At 36.0% G+C, this 24,412-nt stretch overlaps 1 protein-coding gene across 2 annotated transcripts; it reads right to left on the minus strand.

Annotated features, from left to right (window-relative positions):
• Positions 1–194: 194 nt before the first annotated feature.
• Positions 195–24,162, minus strand: slc2a1b (solute carrier family 2 member 1b). Of its 2 annotated transcripts, XM_058780316.1 has the most exons (11): positions 24,094–24,162; positions 22,513–22,587; positions 7,243–7,338; positions 4,793–4,953; positions 4,403–4,643; positions 4,155–4,317; positions 3,875–4,062; positions 3,649–3,753; positions 2,936–3,037; positions 2,594–2,797; positions 195–2,508 (listed from the first exon to the last, which is right to left on the minus strand). In XM_058780316.1, the coding sequence occupies exons 1-11, from the start codon at positions 24,130–24,132 to the stop codon at positions 2,311–2,313; spliced, it is 1,572 nt and encodes a 523-aa protein (XP_058636299.1). In that variant the 5' UTR covers positions 24,133–24,162; the 3' UTR covers positions 195–2,310. The 2 variants fall into 2 exon arrangements, with proteins under 2 accessions (XP_058636299.1, XP_058636300.1); XM_058780317.1 differs by lacking the exons at positions 22,513–22,587; positions 24,094–24,162 and adding an exon at positions 14,878–15,213 and having other exon boundaries at positions 196–2,508.
• Positions 24,163–24,412: the final 250 nt, after the last annotated feature.

Raw genomic sequence — 24,412 nt, forward strand, 5'->3', positions numbered from 1 at the left:
GTAGTAGTTATATGTCTTCAAAATAGCACTAATTTGGAGTTTTATCTATGAAGTTGAATCAGGTGTGTTTGATTAATCAGAACCACTTGTTTGAAACCACTGCTACAACTACCCACACGGATCCTCAATTCATTCACAAACACAGTATTTCTTTCTAACAATTTTATTTCCATAACAGGAGTAAAACTGAAAGCAAAAAAACTAAATAAATTAGGTCTAATAAATACAGTATGGTAAACAAAAAAAAAAAACAGTAAGATGTTTACATTGTCTTACAGTATTGACTACCATGATAGTGCATCAAAGAAAAGAAAGAAATATATTCTACATTATAAAAACAGATGAAAATGGTACAGCTATAAAAATTACACTATAAAACTACGTTTTAGACATAAAATTCACCTATTTTACATTCATTATTTACAGTTACAGCGGGAAATCACCAAACTCTCCATAGGCTTTAAAATATTTGTTTCTTTGACAATTCCACACAACACACATCAGTGATTTCAGTGTGACACGCTCATTCTGAGAGTTCACGTGAACATGCATATGATCTGAAACACACACACACACACACACACACTTGTTTCTTTCCGATGTGTACAAAACCTCAAACACACACAAGATGCTCCCATTTGGAATGCTGTGAGGGTGAATATGTATTCAGGATGCTGGTGTTGAAACAAATTCGTTTGACCTGTTGTATCGCTGGCCAAATATCACATGCACACACTCAAACTCCACTCAAAAGTAAAAAAAAACCAACAACTCATTTACAGGTATTTGATATGTCTAAAAATTCACAAATAGTATAGGTGATTTATTAGAGGTGAACAGCAAGTATGTAGGTCTTTTACCTAAAAACTAAAATTGATTCTGGAGTGTTTAAAAACCAAAACAATGTTTAATAGCAGATTATATATATATACTTACATAAGTAAAAACCTCATTTGATGACTTTGATGTGCATAAAATCACAAATACTTATGGATGAACTATCAAGGGTGAACACTAGGTTAAAAAGAAAAAAAAAGGAAAACTACAAGTCTAAAAAAATGAAAAGGCACATTGGAGCCAGGCATACTGTGTTTCCAAACATGTCTGTCAGAGCAAGTTGAACAGCAGATGGTGCTCAACAGACACATGGTTTGTACTAACAGCATCATCAATGGTCTGGTTTCGCAGCTCTTCCATTAGATGAAGAGGAAGAGGAAGGCTGTTCAGTGCACTCTAATCATGCCACAAGTCACAGTGCATTTTGGTCACTCTCCGTGTTTCCCAACTTGACAATTTTCCCTCAACTGGAGGGAGTCGACTGTGCAAAACGCATAAACTACTGACATCTGAACTATTACTCATGAGTGACATTATGAATGTCAGATATTTGCTGTTCTTAATCAACATTCACTTGCACTGATGCTAATACTTTCATTAAAGAGTACATCTGTGCATTATAAAGTGACGACCTTACATTAAAAAGTTGGGTTGCTGTAATATTCGGTGACAAGTAACATAATGAAACGATTTAAGAAATGTTCTTTTCGTCTCCTCCTGGGGTGATCACAACTATGCATTTCATAGAGAAAGCAAGTGAACTTGTTACAAAATATAAATACATTTAAAAGCAACTTGAAAAGCAAGAGCAGAAGACATTGTTAAAATAAAAAATGCTATGCAGAACATTAAATTTTAACATTAAATGTACATACAAGTATTTTGGGGCTTGTAGTTAAACTGTATTTTTATTTTTATGATTAAATATATATATATATATTTCTTTTTTTTCAATTGTATCCTATTTAAAAAAAATTGTTTATATGCATGTTATGTTGTTTCGCCAAGCTAATAACGCTAACTTCAGTTTATCAAGGCCACATGCCTCTTATGATGGATATACAGTTATCTGGAATACAGTATTGAATTATCAGTATGCATATACTGTGACCCGATGACCATCATTTTCTTTTACTCTCTCATAGCACAGCAGAAGTAACAGTTCTAGTTACAAAACCTAGTAAAACTAGCCAAAGCGATTCCAACGCAAAATACGACACCTCAAACATGTCTTAAAATGATCATCTTTCTGATTAAAAGGAATATGAGAACTACTCTTACTCCCTGCCTTTCAAACCCTGTGTCTCTTGACCAGGCGTCTGCCTGAAGCCATCGGGGAGCGCAGGGGGACTAAGAGGTGAGTGCAGCCGTGGGAAGGGGGAAATGTTTGATTGACAGCCCGCCAACCCCTTCTCCTCAGTAGTTGCATGCAGAAGAGTGACCAGGTGAGGGAGGCGGGGTTAGAGGAGGGGTTTAAAGTTGAGAGTCCGCCCCCAGGCTGTTGAGCTCCTCTGGCGAGTGCTTCTCAGCACCTGATGCTGCCTGACGGAAACCGGCGGAGATTTCGTCGAAAGTCCGGCCCTTGGTCTCTGGGACTTTGAAGTAGGTGAAGACGAAGAAGCACAGTAAAAATATGGTGAAGATGATGAACACATACGGCCCACAGAGCTCCTGTTAAAGCGCAGAGAGAATCAAGTTAACCCAGCCAAATACAAATGTGTCTGTTTCCTTGATGTAATTCTCACCGGTCTCTTACCTCGACATACTGGAAGCACATGCCCACGATAAAGTTCGCTGTCCAGTTGGAGAATCCAGCAACAGCAAAAGCAGAGGGTCTTGGGCCTTGACTGAACAGTTCAGCCACAATGAACCATGGGATGGGGCCCGGTCCGATCTCAAAGAAGGCCACGAATCCAAAGATTGCTACGATGCTCATGTATGACATCCAGTCGTACTTTTCCTGTTAGAGAGATGGGCAATAATGCCGTCAGATCAAATATATTGTAAACATTTGGACCACAAGGATGACTATTTGAATGATTAGTAACTTTAAACATCAGCACCATAGCATTTAAGTAAATATATATTATTTGCATACCAGCAAGGCAAGAGCGATGGTCATCAGTACAGCAGATCCAGCCATTCCCAGCAGTCCCAAGAGGTGCAGAGACCTGCGGCCCGCTCGCTCTACCACAAACAGCTGCGTAACAACAACAACTCATATTAATATGATGCAAAATGCTGATTAATACTTGCTCTTTTTGTGATTAATATCATCATTGAATAACTGTCTGCTTGAACAATTATCAGAAGAGTTAGCACCATCTTGCATTAAAATTTTAATGAATTTATGTAAATAAATTGTGTAAAATAAATAAAAATAATAATAATTAAATAAACAATTTAAATAAATTTTATTACATTTTCATTATCAATTTTATCTATCAAATATCGGAAATTTCCCATTTGATAAATAGTGTATATATATATATAAATTAATGTAAATTCAATGTATGCTGTTTAATTATTTTAAATATTTAATATTTATATTAAATATCATGCAATATTCATTACTCAGGCACATTTTCTGCTAGTTTAACACAGTGAATTTTGAGGGAAATGAGCAAATTATGTAAAATAATAACAATTCTTAAATATGTATTATTTTACATCTTTATGAATTTTAGTAAACGTAAATTCACTATTCGTTCTTTTATTTTATACATATAATTAATAATATATGCTATGTAAATAAATAAATAATGGTTCTATAATGTTCATGCTGATGTCTGTTTGCATACTGATACTCACCGACACGACAGTGAAAGCTGTGTTGACGACTCCCGCTCCAATAGTGGCGTAAACCGGCTGCTGCACACCTGCCTTCTCAAAGATCTTTGTAGAGTAGTAGAATACCTACACAACAACGTTAACACAAGTTAGTCATGAAAATCGAGTTTATATAAAAACAGTAAAGGTACAGGTCCAAGGTTTGTCTTTGTTGTACTAGTAAACGTGTGTGCGTGCAGGTACTCACAGCATTGATTCCAGACAGCTGCTGGGACAGCTGCAGCATGATGGCTATAAGGATGGGCTGTCGGTAGAGCGGAGAGCGGAACAGTTCAAGAATGGTCACTTTCTTCTCTCTCATCATCTGTCTGCTCTCCTCCTTCATCTCCTGCATGTCTGCGCTCACATCTGTCGTTCCACGTAGCTTTTTAAGCACTAAAGGCACATGAAAACATTTGTTTACACTGATGAAAACACTCCTACGCTGGATAAATGGAGATGTTTAGGTGTTGTGGGTCTGTGCTCACCTGCTTTGGCTTTGTTTTCCTCGTTGCGGTTGATGAGGAGAAATCGAGGGCTCTCGGGGCAGAAGGGCAGTAAACAGCACTGCAGCAGGGCTGGGATAAAGGTGAAGCCAAGGAGGAATGGCCACATGGTGGCATTACCCATGATTACGTCCATACCAAAGACCTACAATACAATAAACAGCACATAAATATGGAGAAACACCCAAACGGTGACTGAAACTGCAAAAACGTCCTAAGTACGTATGTACTTGAGCCATGAGGATGCCAACAACGATGCCCAGCTGATGAAGGGTGCCCAGGGCTCCTCTGAGGGCTGTGGGGGCCACTTCACCCACGTACATGGGCACAAAGCCAGTGGACAGACCAGAGTAGAGGCCCACCACGAACCGCCCAATAATGAGCATCTCCCAGGACGCCCCCATCTTAGAGAAGCCCATCAGTGCTGCGGCGATGAAAGCCAGGACATTAGCCATGAGCATGGAGTTCCTCCTGAAATGAGAAAAATAGGAAGAGATTTACAATACAACATTAAAATCACCAGAAACAAGGACTGAATAGTGTACAAGAAATTAAAAAATGTAAAAGACTGTGCCATTATTAATGTTAAAACAATATCAGTGGTTACAACTGTATTTCACCTTCCAAAGCGGTTGACAAACAGCCCAACGGAGAAGGAACCAATAATGCCGCCCACAGAGAAGATGGCCACAGACAGAGACCACAGGGTAGTCATGGTTGTTTTAGGGATGGTATCCTTATATCGATTAGTCCATGTCTCATTGTAGAAGGCCTCAATGGTCTACAACACAAATACAGTCACTTATTACCAGTGTCATTACAGTTACTAAAACTGAAGACAAATGTTAACTGAAAAAAAAAATTGTTTCAGCTTCTTGCAAAGGCAACATTTCTCATTTTAATTTAGCTTAATATGATAAAACATTTTTTTTTAAAATTTAAAAACTATACAGGACTTGTGTAAAAAAATTAAAAATGACAAAAACAACAAAATTACAAACAACAAAAGTATTCTGCAAAATAAAAAGTGCAATTCTTAATCATTATTTTTATGTTTTTAAATATAATTTAAATTGTACAGTTTATGCTTTGCTTTTTATTTATTTATTTTACACCAAATCACCAAGACTAATACATCCACAAAATTTAATATCACCAATTTGCTCTGAGTGCTGGAGATTTATGTTGTAATGAGCAATTCTGTCCAGCAGGTAGCTCACTGTCTCGTTCAGTATTAGGTAACAAGGTTTTGTGATGGAAACTGAGACCCACAGCGGGAGTCAGGTTTCTCTGGGATCTCTGCAGGAAGTTTTGTTGATAAACACAGACTGTCTGCTGTAGCGTTCAGAGGAATGTCACCCAATAAGATTAAAGCTGCGTTATAAAGGGGGAGAAATGAAGTCTGTTCTGTATGATCTTTTGATGTATTAAGGTCAGGAAGCCAGTTCTCTGCACTACTTCCTGTCTGTCCTTTCTCGTCATCAGCTGTCTGACACTTTAGGTATGCAGAAAGCACTTCAGCGCATTAGCATCACATAAATATCATGCATGGTTAAAGTCATGTGCCTCAAGGTTCGATCCGCCATTAAACAAACCTGTTACACAACACCGTGGTGTTCGTTTTTATAAAATCACTATTAGACACATGCACACAGGAAGCGATATTTAGTTATTACACAAGCTTATAACATATACTAAATGTAATCTTTTTCCATTTGAAGGGCTAAACTGTTTATCAAATAATTTCTTAAAACACAATAGTTTTAGAAAGCATTTTTAGTTAAAGTAAATGCTGAACACAGTTGTCCACAGTCCCAATCCACTGCCAGTGTATGAAAAAAGAAAATCAAATGGGTTTGGAAAGACATGAATGTGAGAAACAGATAATAGTTTTCATTTGACCATGCTGATCAGACCATTAATGATTCATTATCTGAATAAACTCCCGCAGTGAGGAGTGCAGCAAAGATCCACCTGGTCACAAATAATACAGTCCATTCATAGAGGAGTTACACGCTAGATTGTGCATTACAACAGTGTAGTTTTGATGATTTGTAAGTGTAGTCTCAGCAAGGGGCTGTGGACAACGAGCCCTTGAGGGTGCAGTAATCTTATCAAAGCGATTATTTATAGAGAGGGTCTGCGTCAGACCCACACACATACACGTTACTCCTATTAAGGCCTCAGCACAGCCCTATCTCACGTGCTTAAACTATTGTTACAACCATTAGAAATGCCGACAGTGAAATTAAACACACCATTCTTTGCCAGAGGCCAGTATGTACAGAGTCTAGTGGTATTTAAGTAGTTGAAACACTGTCTATGATAATAAAACTCTGGCTGATAACAATAGGCAGATAAATGGCAGATGTTAAAATCGTACTCTTTTTTTTTTTTGTCTAAATTAATTAAAACATATTTATACATACTGTACATACATACATAAAAACACACAAATCTTTTTCTTTACGGAAGGTATTGGTAAGTCAAATTCTCCTCTGGTTTCTCTAGACAGGAAGAGGAGTGTGAGTATTTAATGAGAATACAGAATCTATTCACTCCATATAGTGTTAAAGCCAGAAAAGCTCCATTCACATCAGCAAAGCCTGGCCCCTAGTTCCATACGCATGTCTGAACAAGCTGTGCTATGTGTGAGAGATGACCTACACCCTGTTCCAGAACAGAGCATATTTAATGTATATTTGATAGACAGTTAGTCACTTATTACTTAACAAATGTAAATTGCCTTATAATATGTGAATTAAAGGCCAAATCTCCCCAAGGAGATTTATAGAGTAACTCTGCAGTCCTCCTGGATTTGAACAGAAGGCATTTGTGTTATGTTGATGTGTGTGTGTGTGTGTGTGTGTGTGTGTGTGTGTGTGTGTGTGTGTGTCTGTCTACTGACAGACAGGGATTTGGAAACAGCTGCAGCGGTACATAACGACCAAGTGAAGGGGCAGCTTTCGATCATTTCAAAGTCCAAGGACACACCTGGGATATTGGGGTGAACAGTAAAGAGTTTTTCACTCAGAGTTTGCGCATGTGTTAGTATATGCTTGTCACTCACCTTTTGCGGGGCATTGATGACACCCGTGTTGTAGCCGAACTGAAGGGAGCCGATCACAGCCGTCCCGACAGTCAGCATCAGCGGCAAGGTCACTTGCTGTTGAGGGAAGAATAAAATAGAGTGAGTCATTTTGTGCTACACAATGAATTGTTTTGAAATCTTCTTCACGTCTCATTGTCCAATAGAGCTCTATTAACCACAGGACAAAAGCGAAGATTGGCCAGACCCGACTCCAATAATCAGAACTATTCTCAGAGGTGTGGTGACCTATTGTCTGACCATCTGATAAGTGTCATGGTAGCTGTAGAGCTTCTTTTTATTCTATTCTTCCTCAAAAATGAAAAACAACACATCATTTTAGCCAAACTGTGCTAACTACTAGGCTACTGCTCAAGTTTAAGAGTCTTTTGTCTAAAAGATTAAAAAAGAAACACAACCCAAACATATTTATATTTCTTCTCCAGTATTCAGTATTCTCAAAGGAATTCTATTGTTCAAATATCCAGCATCACCCCCCTTCCTGGTGGACATTAAAGATTAGTGCTGCGTAAAATGACAAGCATTTCCTTCTCTTTCAATACAATAGAAGTATTCACTCGCACGGATGACTCCCAGACAGGTTTTATTCATTTTTCTGCAGGTTTGGAAGATTTATTTTAATAATTCTCAAGGAAGTTCTCAGAGAATAAATCTCTTTTCTAATTCCTACAAAAACAAAAACAAAAAAAACAAAAACTGAAATATATTTGTTTTCAGACTGGCTGGTTTGAAAATGACTGGACAAAATGTGATGAAATCTGTCTGCAACACAGGAAACCTTGGAGGTGAAAGGGAAATGAAAGCTCTTTACAACAATATAGTGTACTAATATTGCAGTAATGCAATGTTACATACTAGTCAATCCTGAATGATTCATATTATATTATAATAAAATGATAATAAACTAATTAAATAAGAATAAGAGGGAAAAAAAACATTATGTACCAATAAGATGATTTAACATTATTTTCATTAAATTAAGCATATCATTTACTTACTATGAAAACAGAGGAGGATTAACTGTCATGAAAATGAATGTCAGTGCAAAAAGTCTTCAGGTACAAAAAAAATTAAAAATATAATTACCTATTTTTTTCTTGTGTTTCTAGAAGCAAAATGTGACTGGGACATGAAAGGCTTCACATGATTCAACCTCTTACTATATTTGTTTCAACATAATCTACCCAAATTTGGGTGAAATGACATCAAAACGAGGCTGTGCCTCTTGACCTGAAGCAAACTGTACTTGAGGACTACAAAGACTGAATATGAACTTGTGAAAGACTATGATTCAAGTCTACTGGACGACTTAGGGAAGAATTTCTAGTGGTTTAATCAGCCCCTATAAAGAATGGGTTTGTGTAAACCCTCCTCTCCTCTGAAGGCATCATCGCCATTGTTTGGGTTCCTGTTATTTCAGAAATCACTGAATTGGATTATTCACACGGAGAGGACCTCGGATGGACATTTTCTTCCACATGGTTACCCATCCACAGCTATAAAGCAAAATCATCTAAAGCTTGTTGTTTAGTTTACTATATAAAATGCCACTTGACCCATGTAGCGCCGCAACAGCTGAAGTCTGTCTACACTGGACAAAGCGACCGTTGAAAGTCATTTGAAATTTGTGTCAATATGTCATAAATAGAACGCGGCAGCAGTTTACTGTCGGAGATTTGTCGTGTCGCGCTATGAGTTCTATAGTACGTATAGTAGTTACGACAATGCAAGAAGTAAGACCAGTGTAAATATCGGATCAGCTTTCCAGCGCTGGAGAGAACTCATGGAGCGGGAAGGCCTGCGATCGGACACAGAGGATGCTTTGTTTCTTCTCGATCGGTGAGTAGCATTGGTTTTGCTTTGTTTCACAGAACTAATCGTTACCTGGGTTGTGTACGTACAGTATGTGTGGGGCGGAGCTATCAAAATAGGGGCGAGACCCTTTTGGGGTAGGGGCAGGTTGTGTTGGTGATTTTAAATATCAACATTGGCTACCATAAATCACTTACCCCACCTTTAAACAGCTTTGCAAATATGAATGTCTGATGACGAACTTAAGCCCAAATACTGTCGTTGCATCACTGATACATACAGAAGTCATACAGAGCCTCAAGCACATTTTTTGTATTCCTTTCAAGGAAATCAACCTTAAAGAATTTTAGAGTCTAAATTTTAAGGGGGATCTGTTAAAGTTCTCTGGTTTGTTGATTCATTTTAAAAGCTAAAACAACTCTAAAAAGGAGCTTTAAATGTCAAGATGTTCTTATTCGAGCTAGCATTTACAGTAGCATGCTAGATGAGACTGTAAACAGATCTCCATTCTGAACATTTTTCAGAGCTCCTTTATAAACAGACAGTCGGCGATGAGAAAGATACCAGTTTTGGACGTGTGCACTCCTTTCATTTGCATACACATGCGTATTGCGTATACTCCTCTGCACAAGATGCAAGAGCTTACAGGGGGCGGGAAGTGGACACACCTTCACTTCATGTTGGTGTACAGAGCCTGCAGTTCATGGAGTTCACGACTATGCTGTTTAACCAGCCCTGAAACAGGAAGCCAAATACACACAAACACAAAACCTCTAGGTGGTTTTTAAATATTCATTCTGTAGTTTAAAATATAAGTCAAAATCGCACACAGGTACATGTTAACCAAGCCGACACAAATGAAAAGGCAGTAAACAGTAGCCTCGGCACAGACGACTTCCCTCAGTAGTTAACTACATCCTTCCTACCGCTAAAACATTAGCTCCTATGGCAAACACAACTCAGAACAGATGCGGGGAGAGGGCCTGTATCTCTATAAGAAAGTTGAAACCTCTAAATATGGAAGATTTGACTTACATCTGACTTGAAGGGAGGGTGTAGGTTTGGCTATGAAACATTCCCCTTGAGATTCCTGTCTTTACCCTATATTACTACGCAGACATGCCTAGTTGCACACTGCATACCTGTAACTACATAAACACAAATCAAAAAGATATATTAAGTTGGCCTGGCCCTCTCCATTAAATATATTGATGTGTGTTGTGCTTGGAGAATTTTGTAAAAGTTACATTAATGGTTTAGGTGCTACATATTTATGAAAAGAAAATTTTAGCTTCATCATCCTGAATACACACCGCTCACACCATAAACAGTCACACCCTTCTGCTGATAGCACATACTGACAGTTGACTTGGACACATATTTTGGCTCAGGGCTTTCATTGTGTGTAAGGTATTATATTTAGGTTAGGGGAAGGTTAGGACTTCTTTTCACTGTTCAAACAATAAAAGGACTTTTTTAAATGTCATCATTACATGACCCGTAGAGGCAAAATAACTTGGTCTCTTCCTGTAGAAAAATGCAAACACAATTTTCCTCAACAGGCAATTGGATGCCGGCTCTGTTGTAGCAACCAAACTAGCATGCAAATAAACCTCACTATTCATTGCAAAGCGCAGAGGCTTTTTTCTTTTTTTTTTGGATTCCGGGCCCCTCTGAGTTATGTAACAAATTTGAGATGATCATCACATTGCTTAAAACATTTAAAGTCTTAGATTCTGGACTACAGCTGACGCTGAAGCTGGATTATTATTGCTTCGATTTATTTATTTTTGTCCTTTACAATGTACTTTACATTAAAAAAATAAGAATAAAAAATAAGAATAATTTGTTTTCATTTTAGTTTAATTTTACCCTCCTTAAAAATGTGTCTATGCATGTCTGTATCCTCAGTCATCCAGGATCAATAGTCATCATAAACTAGGTTCAATAACTACTTAACTATAGATTACCAACTTAACAACAGCAACGCTACTGGAAGTTTTCTTACTTTGTAGCCTCATTAACCTTAAAAACCAGTGGTGTGAGGATCTGTATCTATAGTTAAACAAACAACAAAAAAAGTTTCATAAACACATAATACTTTCTGTATTACAATCCACCATCAAAATGATACATTTAATTATTCTAGCTGCTGCGAGAAAAGGCTATAAACAATGCGCCACCTGCAGGATCCTCACGTGCTATAGCTTAATAGCTGGGTTACTTCTTTATGTTTACAGACCGGACGTAATGACGCAGCAGCATGCTCGAATTTCCTGCGAAAACCTACCCGTACCACTCAAATTAGAAAACATTATTATAAGCTAACCGCAGTGAATCGGGCTAAAGTACGGCAATGGTTTTTAACACTGGCTGGTTATGTACTTGCTCAAATATTGATTTCGGATCATTTTTAACCAAAACAAGTTACGGACTCCAGCTTTAAAGAAAGAAAAATAGTTTTAAACAATGAAACGATATATATGCTGTTTAAAGTATTAGAACACTTTCTTGCTGGCAAACTTGATGAACGATGTTAATGGGGAACTAACTTGTCACTAATAATCACCCAAATCACCTGGGACTACTTGGTAAGAAGGTATGTTAGATCTGAGAAATCCAGCATTTGACATGCCACTCGGGTTTGGCATTCCGATGGCATTTAAACATTTTTAGTCAAATTAAGTGTCCAAACATATTTTGAGCCAATTAATGATGAATACAGGCCTGCAAGATGAGGAAGAGAAGCTGTCTGGTTCGTACTCAAGGAGAAGAGCTTAGTTGGCAACAAAGACAATGATCTCTCTCTTTCTGCCTCTCTCACTCTCTCTGAGATGATGCTCCGACTGGCACGTCCTCTTTCTCAAGCAGCATCTATCTGCCAGCTTCTACTTCTGTAAAGTCTGGGAGTCACTCCACTAATATCATGATTTAACATAAGCCACTCACAACTACACTGAATTGCTTTTACACACTGCAACACATACATTTCTGCATTTTTTTCAGTGTTAACAATGCTATCCTTCACTGGAACGGGGCCCCACTAGGATCTGCCACTGCTGTATTACAAACAATATTATGTAACCTACAGTAAATGACCTCAAGCAAAAACTCTGCCCTCTCTTTTAAAAGTCTGGCATTAACAATTACAGCTCAGCACCGATTCGCCCCTTGATTTTTCAAGGAAGTAAATTACCTCACTGGAATTCTATCGTTCCATAATCCGATTCTGCTTAGAAATCCCTTTATTAGCGCCCATTAGGGTGAAATGACATTAACAGGGAAGTACATACAAGAGACGCAGTCATGCAGGGGTGAATAAGAAAAGAAAACCAGCCTGACCAGAGAAAGCAAAATAGAATTAAGTCTTCTGACAGTCTGCTTTAGGTTTAATCCTTAATCAAATGCTTCAAATGTCTCTTCGCAAATCGAGATTTCCGTTAAAAGCTTGTTAGGTCTGCTAGTACAGGTCAACTGTACACCGGCCCCCAATTACTTGATTTTACATCTGTCCTGGAGCTCAGCTGTAATTTTTCAACAGTTTGAAGAGATTAGACCGAATAACATGTTTTGAACCATATCTGAAATCTGAATAACACTGCCTTCGTACACAGTATATGATGGTAAAGACATCAATGCACGTCTCAAATGAATGTCTAACTCAGATGCCTTTTTCTGGTTGGTTTTATCTTTTGTAGCCAATAATATCCCACAGTTTTATGCTTGCAGTTCAGTGACTGGTGGAAGGAAGTATTAAAAAAACAAAATTAATTAATAAATTATCAGTTTTTCATTTTATCTTTCCATCTTTACCTGGAAATAATCTTTGTTTAGTTATTAAATATTTGCATGGTTATCTGAAGTTTACTAGAATGCATTGTAGATTATTAGATATGACATAGTGCCTTGGAAGTCTTTATGAAACCAATTTCCTTATGAGATAGGTTCATAACAACCAAGGTATCTGGACAAAAAGGAGAAGAAAAGAAAGAGAAAATGACAAAATTGTCCTCCTACGCAAACACTAAAACCTGACAGGTGAGTGACAGGTGTGGCACTGCTGTCTGTTCATACAATACAAAGTGATAAATATACTTTAAATGTCTAAGCAAGCATGTTTCATGGTCGGTCATAATATCTAAAACCTTCCCGTCAAGCATACATTCTTCATATGTTAGCCTATTTAATATCAGAAGCTGGTTCAGTATGAAAAGACTAAGCACGAGGGTTGTCTTAACAAACGACAATGCGTGTGCATGTTTCTCTGGCATTAGAGAATCACGCAAGTGTGCACGTTGAATGAAGAGCCCTGTACAACAAAGGCAAAACACTAGGCAGTGTGCTGGGAACAGGTCAAGAACACGACCTTACTGGCAGGGTTATGTTAAGTGTTCCCTAGCTTGAAGCCAGCTGTAGCTCTCCTTTCCCTAGGGACATCTCCATCGTTCCCAGCACGTCAACCAAACACTAGAATAAATGCAGAAACAGCATAAAACAGCTGAATTTATTTCTTAATTCTTTAGGTCTAATTTAACTAAAGAAACTTACATCAACCACGCTATTTAGTATAAAACCAATGAATTTCAGTCATCTTAAATTCTAAAGCATCCCAATTGTTTGTTTCTATGGTTTGCTTTATCGTGATAAAAGACAAAATAAAACCCACAAGATCAAGTAAAGTCGCTAAACTCAGGAAATCTGAAAGACACTTGATCTATCATGCAGCTGTGGTTAGGTTAGCCATGTATAACAGCCTACTAGTCACGTATGAGTCTCTAGCTCTAGCAGTATTAGTCACTAGTTTGGATGATAGAGATGAAGCTTTCCAATTAAAACATAATTATCAATTTTAAGGGTAATTCTAAGGTAAATTTAGTCGAGAAGATTCAGTCATATTTACTTACACACACACAATCCAATTAAATAAATATACCACATTATTGAAAATATATAAACATAAGTGTAGTATGCACACACCACATACCAAAACACCACTATAATTCTAATTATAATCATATGATACAAGCAAACAAATATACAGAGAATAGTATATTGTATATTATTGCTTTGTGTAGTAATATTGTAATAAATGGTAATATTTTATGTAAACCCAAAAATGCCAACAAATTACTTTGAAAAGAAAAGAAAAGAAAAGAAAAGAAAAGAAAAGAGCTGGCCACCGATGGATTAAAGTGGGCACGTACACCACGATTCTCTGGCTGTGTCTGCAAACCCTGTATGCTAACTACAAAGTTAGCACTTTAGGGCATCACAGGCGCCACCACTGATACCTAAAGATGCAGTCTACAAGGGCAGCTGATTGTTCTATAGAGACATGGCTAGGAAACGCGAGTATGATGCCCAAAAACGCTGTCTATGTAGCAGTTTTAAAGGTTTTTAGAACACAGCCTTTCTCTTTAAACAAATGAGTTCCCGGCATTGACCAACACCTACCAGTTTTTAGGAACTGTAACACGTTTTATGTGTGTTCATCACAACTCAGTTACCATGTGACAGCTCTCAACATGTGGTACGGGTTTATTTAGCCTTTTTTGTCACTCAACTAGTTTGTCAACTTTTTTAGAGCTCGAAATGAAAGCTCGCGAGGCTATGCGGCTAATAGCTGACTGACATTTAGATAACTATTAAACTACACTATTTAACTACACAGTATTACCATTACAGACCAATAACATTTTCCACATAATGTTTTGTTATAGGTTATCCGCTGTGTTTGATTATTTTTGCATTTTGACGAGAAAAACCAATAGTTTTTTGCGTTACCTTTCCGCCCTCCATCACGTCTTGTCAAATGTTCGATGACGTCTGAACGTACGTTAACTCAGATGAAACTTCGCCTTTTTCCTTTGGTTTTCCTCAGAATTCAACTTTTAAATAAAAATAAGGATAAAAACAATACATAAATAAATACAGCTTCGCCAAGTATGGTGTAGCTTAAAAGGGAGACCGAGTAAATGCCTTCAGATGCCTCTCTTCAACTTCTTCTGACAGCTCTCTCGTTCTTAAACAAGTTTATTTCTCCTCCTTTTTCTTATCTGGTCTATTTTAACAAAACTACAGTTATCAGCTCGACCCGGTGAGTCTGAGACACTGTCTGGTTCGCCGGGTATATGTATGACGCAACAATTGGGATGGACTGAAATAGCGATCTGTGATTGGCTCATACCAAATGCTTAAAAGCGCGTGCCTAACTATACATCAAGAGAATCAAAGATTGAGTTATTCTTTGATAATACTTACCATAGTACACTTCTGTTTCGAGACGGTGATGAGTTAGCATGCCTTTGGAGAATGCAGTCAATGTTTCTATTAATATTTTACTTTTTTTTTTTTTTTTTACCAACAAGTGCATTTTAAAAACTCTTAATACAAACTCCATCAATGTTCACTAAGCCATGATTCAGCAGTATTAAAAATATGCTTTCATTACTGTTGAGTTTCTTTTCATAATAAGATTTCATAACTGTATAGAATAGTTTCATTGTGAGAGGTGCACAAAAATATTTTGAAAATGCAGTGCATGATAGAGAATCTCTGATTCTTAATAATAATAATAATGTTTTTCTTAAAAAGTGTTTAAGGAATTGTGTAAGGGGAAAACAATCTTTCCAAATAAAACTGTTTGCATAATCAAAATAGAAAGAAACCTTTCATGTGTTATTCCTTTGAAATCTAATGAAAACAAAAGTAGGTACTGGCGACAGAAAAGTCTGGGTATCCAGGGAAGAAAAAAAAAAAAAAACACTAATATACGAACAAAATGCTAATTATTGCTGTTATAATTGTAATACTATTTCTCAACTCTTCATTTCTTAAACTTATTTATATAGTTAATAATTTAATTGATTATTATAAGATATTATATAATTATATTATTATTATATTATTATTATTATTAATATATTATTATTATTATTATATTATAAGATGTCAGTAAATAAATACTGATCCATGATCCACTCTATATGTTAAAAGATGTTGGCAAATATATTTGAACACATTAAAAAAAAGTCTTAAGAGATATACAGGCTTATGTGGCAGAATCACTTGTGCAAAGACATCATATCCTGCCAAAAGAAGAAACGGGTGTCCAGTGAACTATGTGCTGCATGAGCTGCCTATTCAGGACCCTTTGTACCAGATCAGTGATTAAACCACCAGACTTGCAGTCAAACTGAACAAGTGTTTGTAGAGAAGCTCAAAGAGCGATTGTGTCTCACTCTTACAGACAATTCCTTTTGGATCGTGGGAAAGCGAGAGATGAGAGGGTGTAATACGTAACAACTCATTACGACACAGAGGTTTTGTTCGAGTTGGTGGGGAAGTATCTGCTTATCGCATAAGTAAAATAATCAACCTGCAAGAGCAGGAAACAACAATGCATTGGCACAATAATCAAAACTACACACAAATGAGAAAAAAACTGACATAAGTCAAGAGTGTGCACCTTTTGTTTCATTGTTACATTTCTTTGATATGCTAAGAAAAACAAAAACAGACATTTCTGAACAATCAATGATGGATGTTCTAAACCTGGGAGACAGAAAAGAAAATAATAAAATAAGCATGACAGTCCAGGATGTTCGTCATCTCAAGCCTTCAGAAGAGCGTAAAACGAGTGAATCAAGCACTGAAACAATACAACGCAGGAAAGTGCTAAAATGAAAAGATTTTCAATCAGAATATAATCTCTTGAAAACAATTATATGTAATTATATTATAATTATATATTATTTACAATGAATTATTTAAATATAAATATTATAAATGTATAGGCTATTACTATTATTATTACATTTATATATATATACACTGATAAAAATGATTTTGTGGCGAAGTAAATACTACATAAAAACAAATGTAATTTCTACATTAAATAATTTAGTTCAGGCAAGAATTTAATCTTGTAGAAATTAAAAATTTGAACTTATAAGTATATATTGCTTGGAATTGTTTATGTTTACAAGGATTCTTTAAGTAAATATCAAAGTTATGATCCTGTTTTTCCCATCATGCACTGGGGCATGAATAATTAAAAAGTTAAAATTTTTCACTGTTTTCAAGTTGTATTTACACTGTTTTATGGTAGCTTTTGAGGTTAGGTTTAGTAACTTACTATTTTGCGACATCTGGAGTTCATTTTCTACTCAAAATGACCCATTCATTCTCAAATAATAACCACTGATGGTTACCGTCAATGTGTATGGTGTACCAAGTATTGAGTTATTGAGTATTGAGTAGCTGTGTTCATTTGGGTAATAATTTCACTGAGTGGACATATTATCTTAAAAATATGTGAGTAAGTGAACCACATGCTTTAATAGTATGTTTTTTTCTTCTTCTTAGTGCTACATAGTTTGAGTAAAGTTTATAAACTGTGACTAAGTGAAATGTACTTGAGAATAGCAGATTTAACTTAAAATTATTAAGTAGAAATTACTCATCAAACTGGTAATTTTACCCAACTTAGTTAAGTAGATTTGACTTATTTTAATACTTAAATTTTACTTTGTGCAAAAACTTGCAAAATAAAAATGAAGTAAATCTTACTTATTGTTTTTTTTTTCAGTGTATATATATGAACTACATAAAATTCTATAATTTTATTGATATTTACACTATGCTAAGTTTTGAATATATACTTTAAATCAGAACATATAAAACCATTGTCCTTTGTTTATCTAAAGCTTACTAAATATTTCTAGTCACATGCAGTTTAAATGGAATTGTGACACTTAATATTTACATTTTTAGAAATAAAATTTTATATTAGTCATTTTTTTATTGTTCCTTAAATCTGTTCCTGCTTGGATTTCCCTTTGCAGGCAGCATGCAATGGTGTGTTGGCCTCATTCAGAAATACTGCCCAGTCAATCTGTCAAAGGCAGAACAAGCAGCCATACACTCTCTTGGCAGGGTTTGTGGACTCCTGCACGTAAGGGGCTAACTAATGTGCTCTTTTGTTGCGCTAATGTGCTTAGACAGCATCTAAACTCATTCCATAGTGTGTATCAACCGCACCAACCAACAACCATGTGCTTCATTCACTGTGAGAACTCTGATTAGGAGTTAGCAGTGAATTTCTGGGAATTTTAATAAAGTAAATAACAGTACTCAGTTATAAGACAACCTTGCCTCACATTTCATTCTCCTTGTCAAACAACAGGCAGGGCAATCTCAGACTGTTGTCAAAACACAAAAGCTGCTCATGAGGGTGATATAACTTCACATTTTAGAAAACAAACATGATCTGTGTATCAGCTGACAACTAAATGTTTCCTTACAGATCTGCAGGCCTGGATGGAGAAAGCCATGTGTTTAATATAAATCAGCTTGGGGTTGTTTTTATTTTCTACCTTGTTCATCCATGTTTGCAAAGGATAAATTTAACATAAAACTGAAAGGTTTTTACCATTACCTTGGTGGGATCACAATGACACAGTATTGGGTTTCCAGTAAATTGCAGGTGGTGAGGGGTTTCATTGACTGAGTTGTGAAAATTGACCTTTGAATACGGAAACTGGACAATAGTAAAGTATGTATCTTACAACATCGAGATACAACAGACAAATAATCACACCTTGCATCTAAGCGGGTGGTTTTCCTTCAACTGTGCTGGAATATGCGTTCTTGGGACCCCCTCAGGTCTGGGTTCAGGTCTTCAAAAGAGGATGTTTTATTACGAAACAAGTATCAAAAGGGCATTTTAGTTTACAATAAAATTGAAAGATTTAGAAATCAAGAAGAAGATGAAAAAGTTCACACTTTTGTGCAAAATTAATAGTTATTTTACAAGTAATGGGTGTATGGATCATTACTTAAGGAAAATATATATTTTAATGCTGACACTATATGAACGTTCTCAAGATTGCAGTTGAAAAGAATGCTACAATATGCAATTCAAATGCAAATAATAAAACAGGACAATGCATGTATAACTGTGAAAAAGGGTGCTCCTTGTCTGACCTTTTGCCTCCAATCATTGCTAAAAGAAAAGCCAATACACAGTTCAGCTAGCAATCTAGTGTTACTGGCCAAGAAATGCTTCTGGTAAGTGTTAGACACAAAGTGCTAAATTTGCAGCAGTCACTTCAGAATCAGAAAGAAATCACAAATTTGTATTATTATTTACTTACCCTTATTTGGAAAAAAAAATAATAATAATTTGTTAAAAAATAATGAAAGTAAAAAAATTAATAAAAAAAAAAAAGAACTGTGGTTATCAAACATCAAATAGATGCAAAATCAATAAAGTATCATAAAAGTAGACCATACACTTATGCACTATATTCCAAGTCTTCTGAAACTATACAAGATTTGTGTGAAAAACTTATTAATATTTAAGGTTTTTAACTGAACATCTACACTGTTATTTGTTTATTTATTTATTTATTTTTTTTATGTTTGATATAATTTTATAATGCAGAAGTCACTAAATGCACTGATGTTTTATGATTATTGTAGGCTTTGATAGTAGTTGTTAAGAGGTCAGAAAATAAGTGCCATTGCCCAGCCCTAAAGACAAGTTCTTTCAAGAATACACACACAAGAAGTTGATTTATTTGGGAAATCTTACCTTTACTTTGAATCACTTCTAGCTCTAGCATTTAATTGCAATCCGCAAAACAAAAAACAAAAAACAAAAAACAAAAAAAAACTTTAGAGGAGTTAGAAAGAGTATATACTGTAGAGCATATAATATAGACATCTATTCTGATATGAGCAACAGCTTTATTTAGAACCAAAAACGATGCATAGCTAAGGTCAAAAGGTCGTATAGCTGAATTAGCATAGCATCATGCCAGAAAATCTGGGCGGTCAAGGCCACAGACTGACCTTTTATCTATATATCTTAGCTGTCCAGACTAATGCCCAGTCAGCTGGCATCCTTGGCCTCTATGCACAGGATGGATGAATGGCCTGGTCAGTATGTCTTTGTGTCGTTTGAGTCACTGGGAGTGAATCCAGGCACAGCCCTGGCCAGCTCATACTTTGGCCTTGCATATGCACGTTCTTACTGGTAATCTAAACTTCAGTCTACCTATGACATTTTAGCACCAGGACAGTTGAGGCAAGGGCTTTCATAGCTGTGAAATCTGATACATTGGTTGCAGAACTGACAAGACCGCTATAACAGCGCTGAAACGCCTAATGCCCTCTCTGCCAGTTTCGCCCTGCTGAGTCACTGCCCCCATTTAGGCCAGCTGGAGAAGGCCTGGCATATCTAATGGGTTTGTTAATAGGACCACTGCAGGGCATTGTTTAATTGAGCATGCACCTCAGCAGATTTATAACGACTACAGCAATCAGTACTCTTTCTAAAAAGACTATGAAAGAACAGCTAACCTAACAAAGGCTTTTTTAAAACATTAAATCAGATATTAGACTATAGAGCTATTTTTAGGGGTAGATTTGTTTCAAGAAAATAATAAAAGAAAGAATGTTTTAGTTTTTCTACTGCAAAATTTCTTATATAATTATTTTAAAGTATTTTTTTTTTTTAAATCTGAGCATTTTTTCCCAGTGTATATTCATATAAAAAAGTGTAGTAGCAGCAGCATTTTTACCTTCTGAATGTACAGATTATTAAATCAGAAAACTTTTTTATTTTTCTAATAAATATTTATGAATTCATTCATTTTGTGCATACAGATGAATTTTGTATAATCACTATGCTGGGTTGAGGGTTAACTGCTGACATCATCTACCAGAGATAAGGAATATTTAATGTACATTTTAATTTGTCACATAGTTCCATCAGTTTGTACGTGTGCCATGTATGTCTGAAAAATAATAATCTCAATGCCATTAAAAGGTTTATGTTTTAACACATTATTAATGCAGCTAGAAAGCTTAAAATATGCATACATAAAAGATTTTATTTTAAATGTGTAAAACAACGGCATTTCATTTCAGGTCACAAAGGTTGATGTTGGACCTCTAAGCCTATTGCACTTGTTTTTACAGGTTGAATAGAAGATTTAGAAGTATTTACTTGAAATAGGCAAAGTGGTACATTACATAATCAGATCAACGCGGTGGAATTTGAAGTGATAACATTTTAACAAAGTAGTATTTGTGTCTAATCTTGGTCATTAAATTCCTTTCATTCAACTTTGTGCAAAATTCAATGTCCAATGTTAATCCGCCTCAATCTACATGGTAACTGCATCAAAGAGATAAAGTGTAGCATAAATACAATTTTAGTGCTAATCTCAGTGTATCAAATGTAGGTCTAAAAGATTAATTAGCCAATCAATAGTATCTTTCACCAACAACCAAAAATAAACAAAACCTCGTTACTGTAGAATGTGTAATACTGCAACAAAAGACATCTCATATCTGCTGGCTGACAGAATGCAAACACAGCAATGCTGCATTCTTAAATAGCAATGTTCAATTTCATAAAAACTCTAAAAGGGCATTTGTCACATGGTCTTGACAGGTGCCTCATTGCTAAAGTTTAATTATATAGTAAATAATCCTCATTTGAAAACATTTAAAATCTAAACAGTTACATATAGCAGATGTTTTATATAATAGCGTGTTTAAGATGTCTGAGAAAATTCTCAAATGCATTCACCCCTGACAGTTCCTGTCAACATACATTAATCCATAAGGACCACCAGGCTCCTAAAATGGCTTTGCTGGCTTTTTGCCATTATCTATTATTATGTTATCTAATGCCAGCTACCTAAAATTCAACCAATCACAAACTGATTGTACTTTGATAACCATATCCCATATCAGTATGTTAAATAGTAATAGTAGGATTTGATTTAAAAGTCCATATGTGAAGTTTTTCACTTTGTAAACAAAAAATGACCACAAAACTTGTTTATTAGGTCAATATTGTGCAAATACTAAACAATGACATAACAGTAAAAGTGCTTTGCTCTGCATTCAAAGGATTTTTAACGGTTTAGTGAAATCCTTACATAGTTGCCAGCTCTTCTCTGATTCAGAATGAATGTGGTAGATTCCAACAAGGTGAGGCACTTTTAGTACGGTCGTTCATAATCTTGTTCTGAGCCACCAAATAGACTCAGGATTACTTGTTATCAATAAAAAGTTGTCCGATTATGTTACTTCCATAGTATTTCCTTGAACAAATGAAAGATTTCTCAAGATTACACAAAGGCTAGGCTTCTGTTAATAATGATTCACCTTCTATACTGATATCAGCTGGAAATGTCTGGCTGATGCAACAGTGACTAGCTGTACAGATGTGAGCTGGAATTGTATGAGCCCTGAACTATAAATGACTATTGCTTATTTATTCTATCCACTTTGATTTGATAATGTCATAGGATGACCAGTGTCAGCCTCAGACGGTATGCCAGCATGATGCACAGGTTTATCAGTTCACTGGGAAGCAAAGTTTTGTTGACAAGTTACCTGCTGGTTGCAGTGAGTACTTCTGAGGAAGAATGATACTTCAATGAAGTCTGCAAGGTTCATTTCATCAAATCTCTGAAAGATAACAAAGGAGTTAGGAGCAAGTAAACAAGATAACCTCAAGCATGACTTTATATTCTGTGAACAATTTAATAAAATTCCACTCGCTGATTCATTCTTTCTTGTATTTAGAATCAGCTACAATTCATACATTAGATTAGATTAGATTAGATTCAACTTTATTGTCATTACACAAGTACAGGTACAGGGCAACGAAATGCAGTAACCGGGGTTGCAGACATTACTGTGGTATCATCTGTTTTACTCCCTAAATGTCACATAAAAACTGTCTGCTAACATATAAAATATTTTCATAGTTCTTAAATTGTAGCTTTTAATTTATGTCTATTAGTTAGGACATCATCTACTGTAAATACTAGTTAACATATTAAAAGCTGCAAATTTAAATACAGTATATGCATTTAATATTTACAGTCATTCAGATTTGTCTAAAAAGTTCAATAAAATCCCTCACTCTAACTTGACCTACGTTTCTGATTAGCAATAGCAAGTAATAACATCGTAGTTCACAGCTGTGATGTAAACTGAGGCCTAGTGGCTATGTAAAAAAATAAATAAATAAATAGATGAGCACTTTGATAAGTCCCACCCTTTGTTTCACACACACACACACACACACACACACACACACACACACACACACACACACACATACATACAAAAACATGTCTCAGTGTTTTTTTTTTGTTTGTTTTTTTTAAATGGACAAAAGCACTCATGCAGGTTTGGAATGATATAAGGATAAAAACAACCAACCAAAAACGAACAGAACATTAATTTCTGGGTGAACAATTCCTTTAAATATGTTTAATGTGTTAATAATAATAGAAACATAAATATATATCAGCAGCTGATACCTGTCACTACAGACGTTCAGTAACCTGTGAGGATGTTTGTTTTGTGTCAGTGTAAACAGGAACCTAGCAGCAGTGCAACTATGATATGAGGAAATACTCAATTGATACATGTCTGGAGCAAACAGGAACTGAATTGTTAATGATAGTCCAGGGTGGCTGATAGAAAGAAGCTTGGAAGGTGACCATGGGTTACTATATCAACTGCCTGGAAATGTGAATTACTAAGGTAATTTATAATCTAAGGAGCTCAGCTGTGATAAGTGTACTTGCATTCATACATCGATTGCTACTGTTGTTCATTAAAGAGCTTGTTCAGTAGGGATCTTTGTGAGACCTCAGTTCCACAGATTCTTGATTATAATTCACAAATCTTCATGTGCAGACTGCTAATCCAATGACTTTCAATCCCTCGGGACCTGGGGGCCCACTTTGATTGATTGAGAGGGGTTTACAGGCAACACTTAATCTCAAAGTAATTAAAAAGGGGCATTAGAAAGGGGACAGTCGGAAATATACGGGCCTATTGTAAACATGCAACCCTTTTATAGATTTTCCTAGGGTTCCTTTGCTACGTGCAGCCATTTTATTTGGGTAATGTGCCATTTTTCTTAGCTCTTTTCTTAAAGGATTCTGTAATACGTGCCTTCTTCATTCGATTCTGAACGTGAAGCTTCATCTCCATGGAGCATCATCAGGTTCTCTGTGGATTCCTTTAGACTTCCTGGTAAAACTACAAAAAGATAGTGACTGGTAAGTGTGGGATACAGAAAGTTGTAACTCATTCTTGGCTGGGCCGCTAAAGAGATCCATCCTACCTGACATGAAGTAGGTAGATGCCGCCCTCCTGAAAAAGTAGCCCTGGTTACAACATTTTCTATTGGCTGATGCAATTGTAAAGAGTTTTTATAGCATCTGACTGTAGAGAGGCGAGAATATATAGACATTACCAAACACAGCGTTGC

Source organism: Onychostoma macrolepis, chromosome 06 (genome assembly GCF_012432095.1).
Source record: "Onychostoma macrolepis isolate SWU-2019 chromosome 06, ASM1243209v1, whole genome shotgun sequence".
Lineage (NCBI taxonomy): Eukaryota > Metazoa > Chordata > Actinopteri > Cypriniformes > Cyprinidae > Onychostoma > Onychostoma macrolepis.

Coding starts and splice junctions, on each gene's coding strand:
- slc2a1b (XM_058780316.1), bottom strand. CDS start 24,132: ATGGAGATGAAGCTTCACGTTCAGAATCGAATGAAGAAG. Junction 4,644..4,792: donor TTTGTCAACCGCTTTGGAAG/GTGAAATACAGT, acceptor TTCTCATTTCAG/GAGGAACTCCATGCTCATGG. Junction 3,754..3,874: donor AGCTGTCTGGAATCAATGCT/GTGAGTACCTGC, acceptor GTTGTTGTGTAG/GTATTCTACTACTCTACAAA.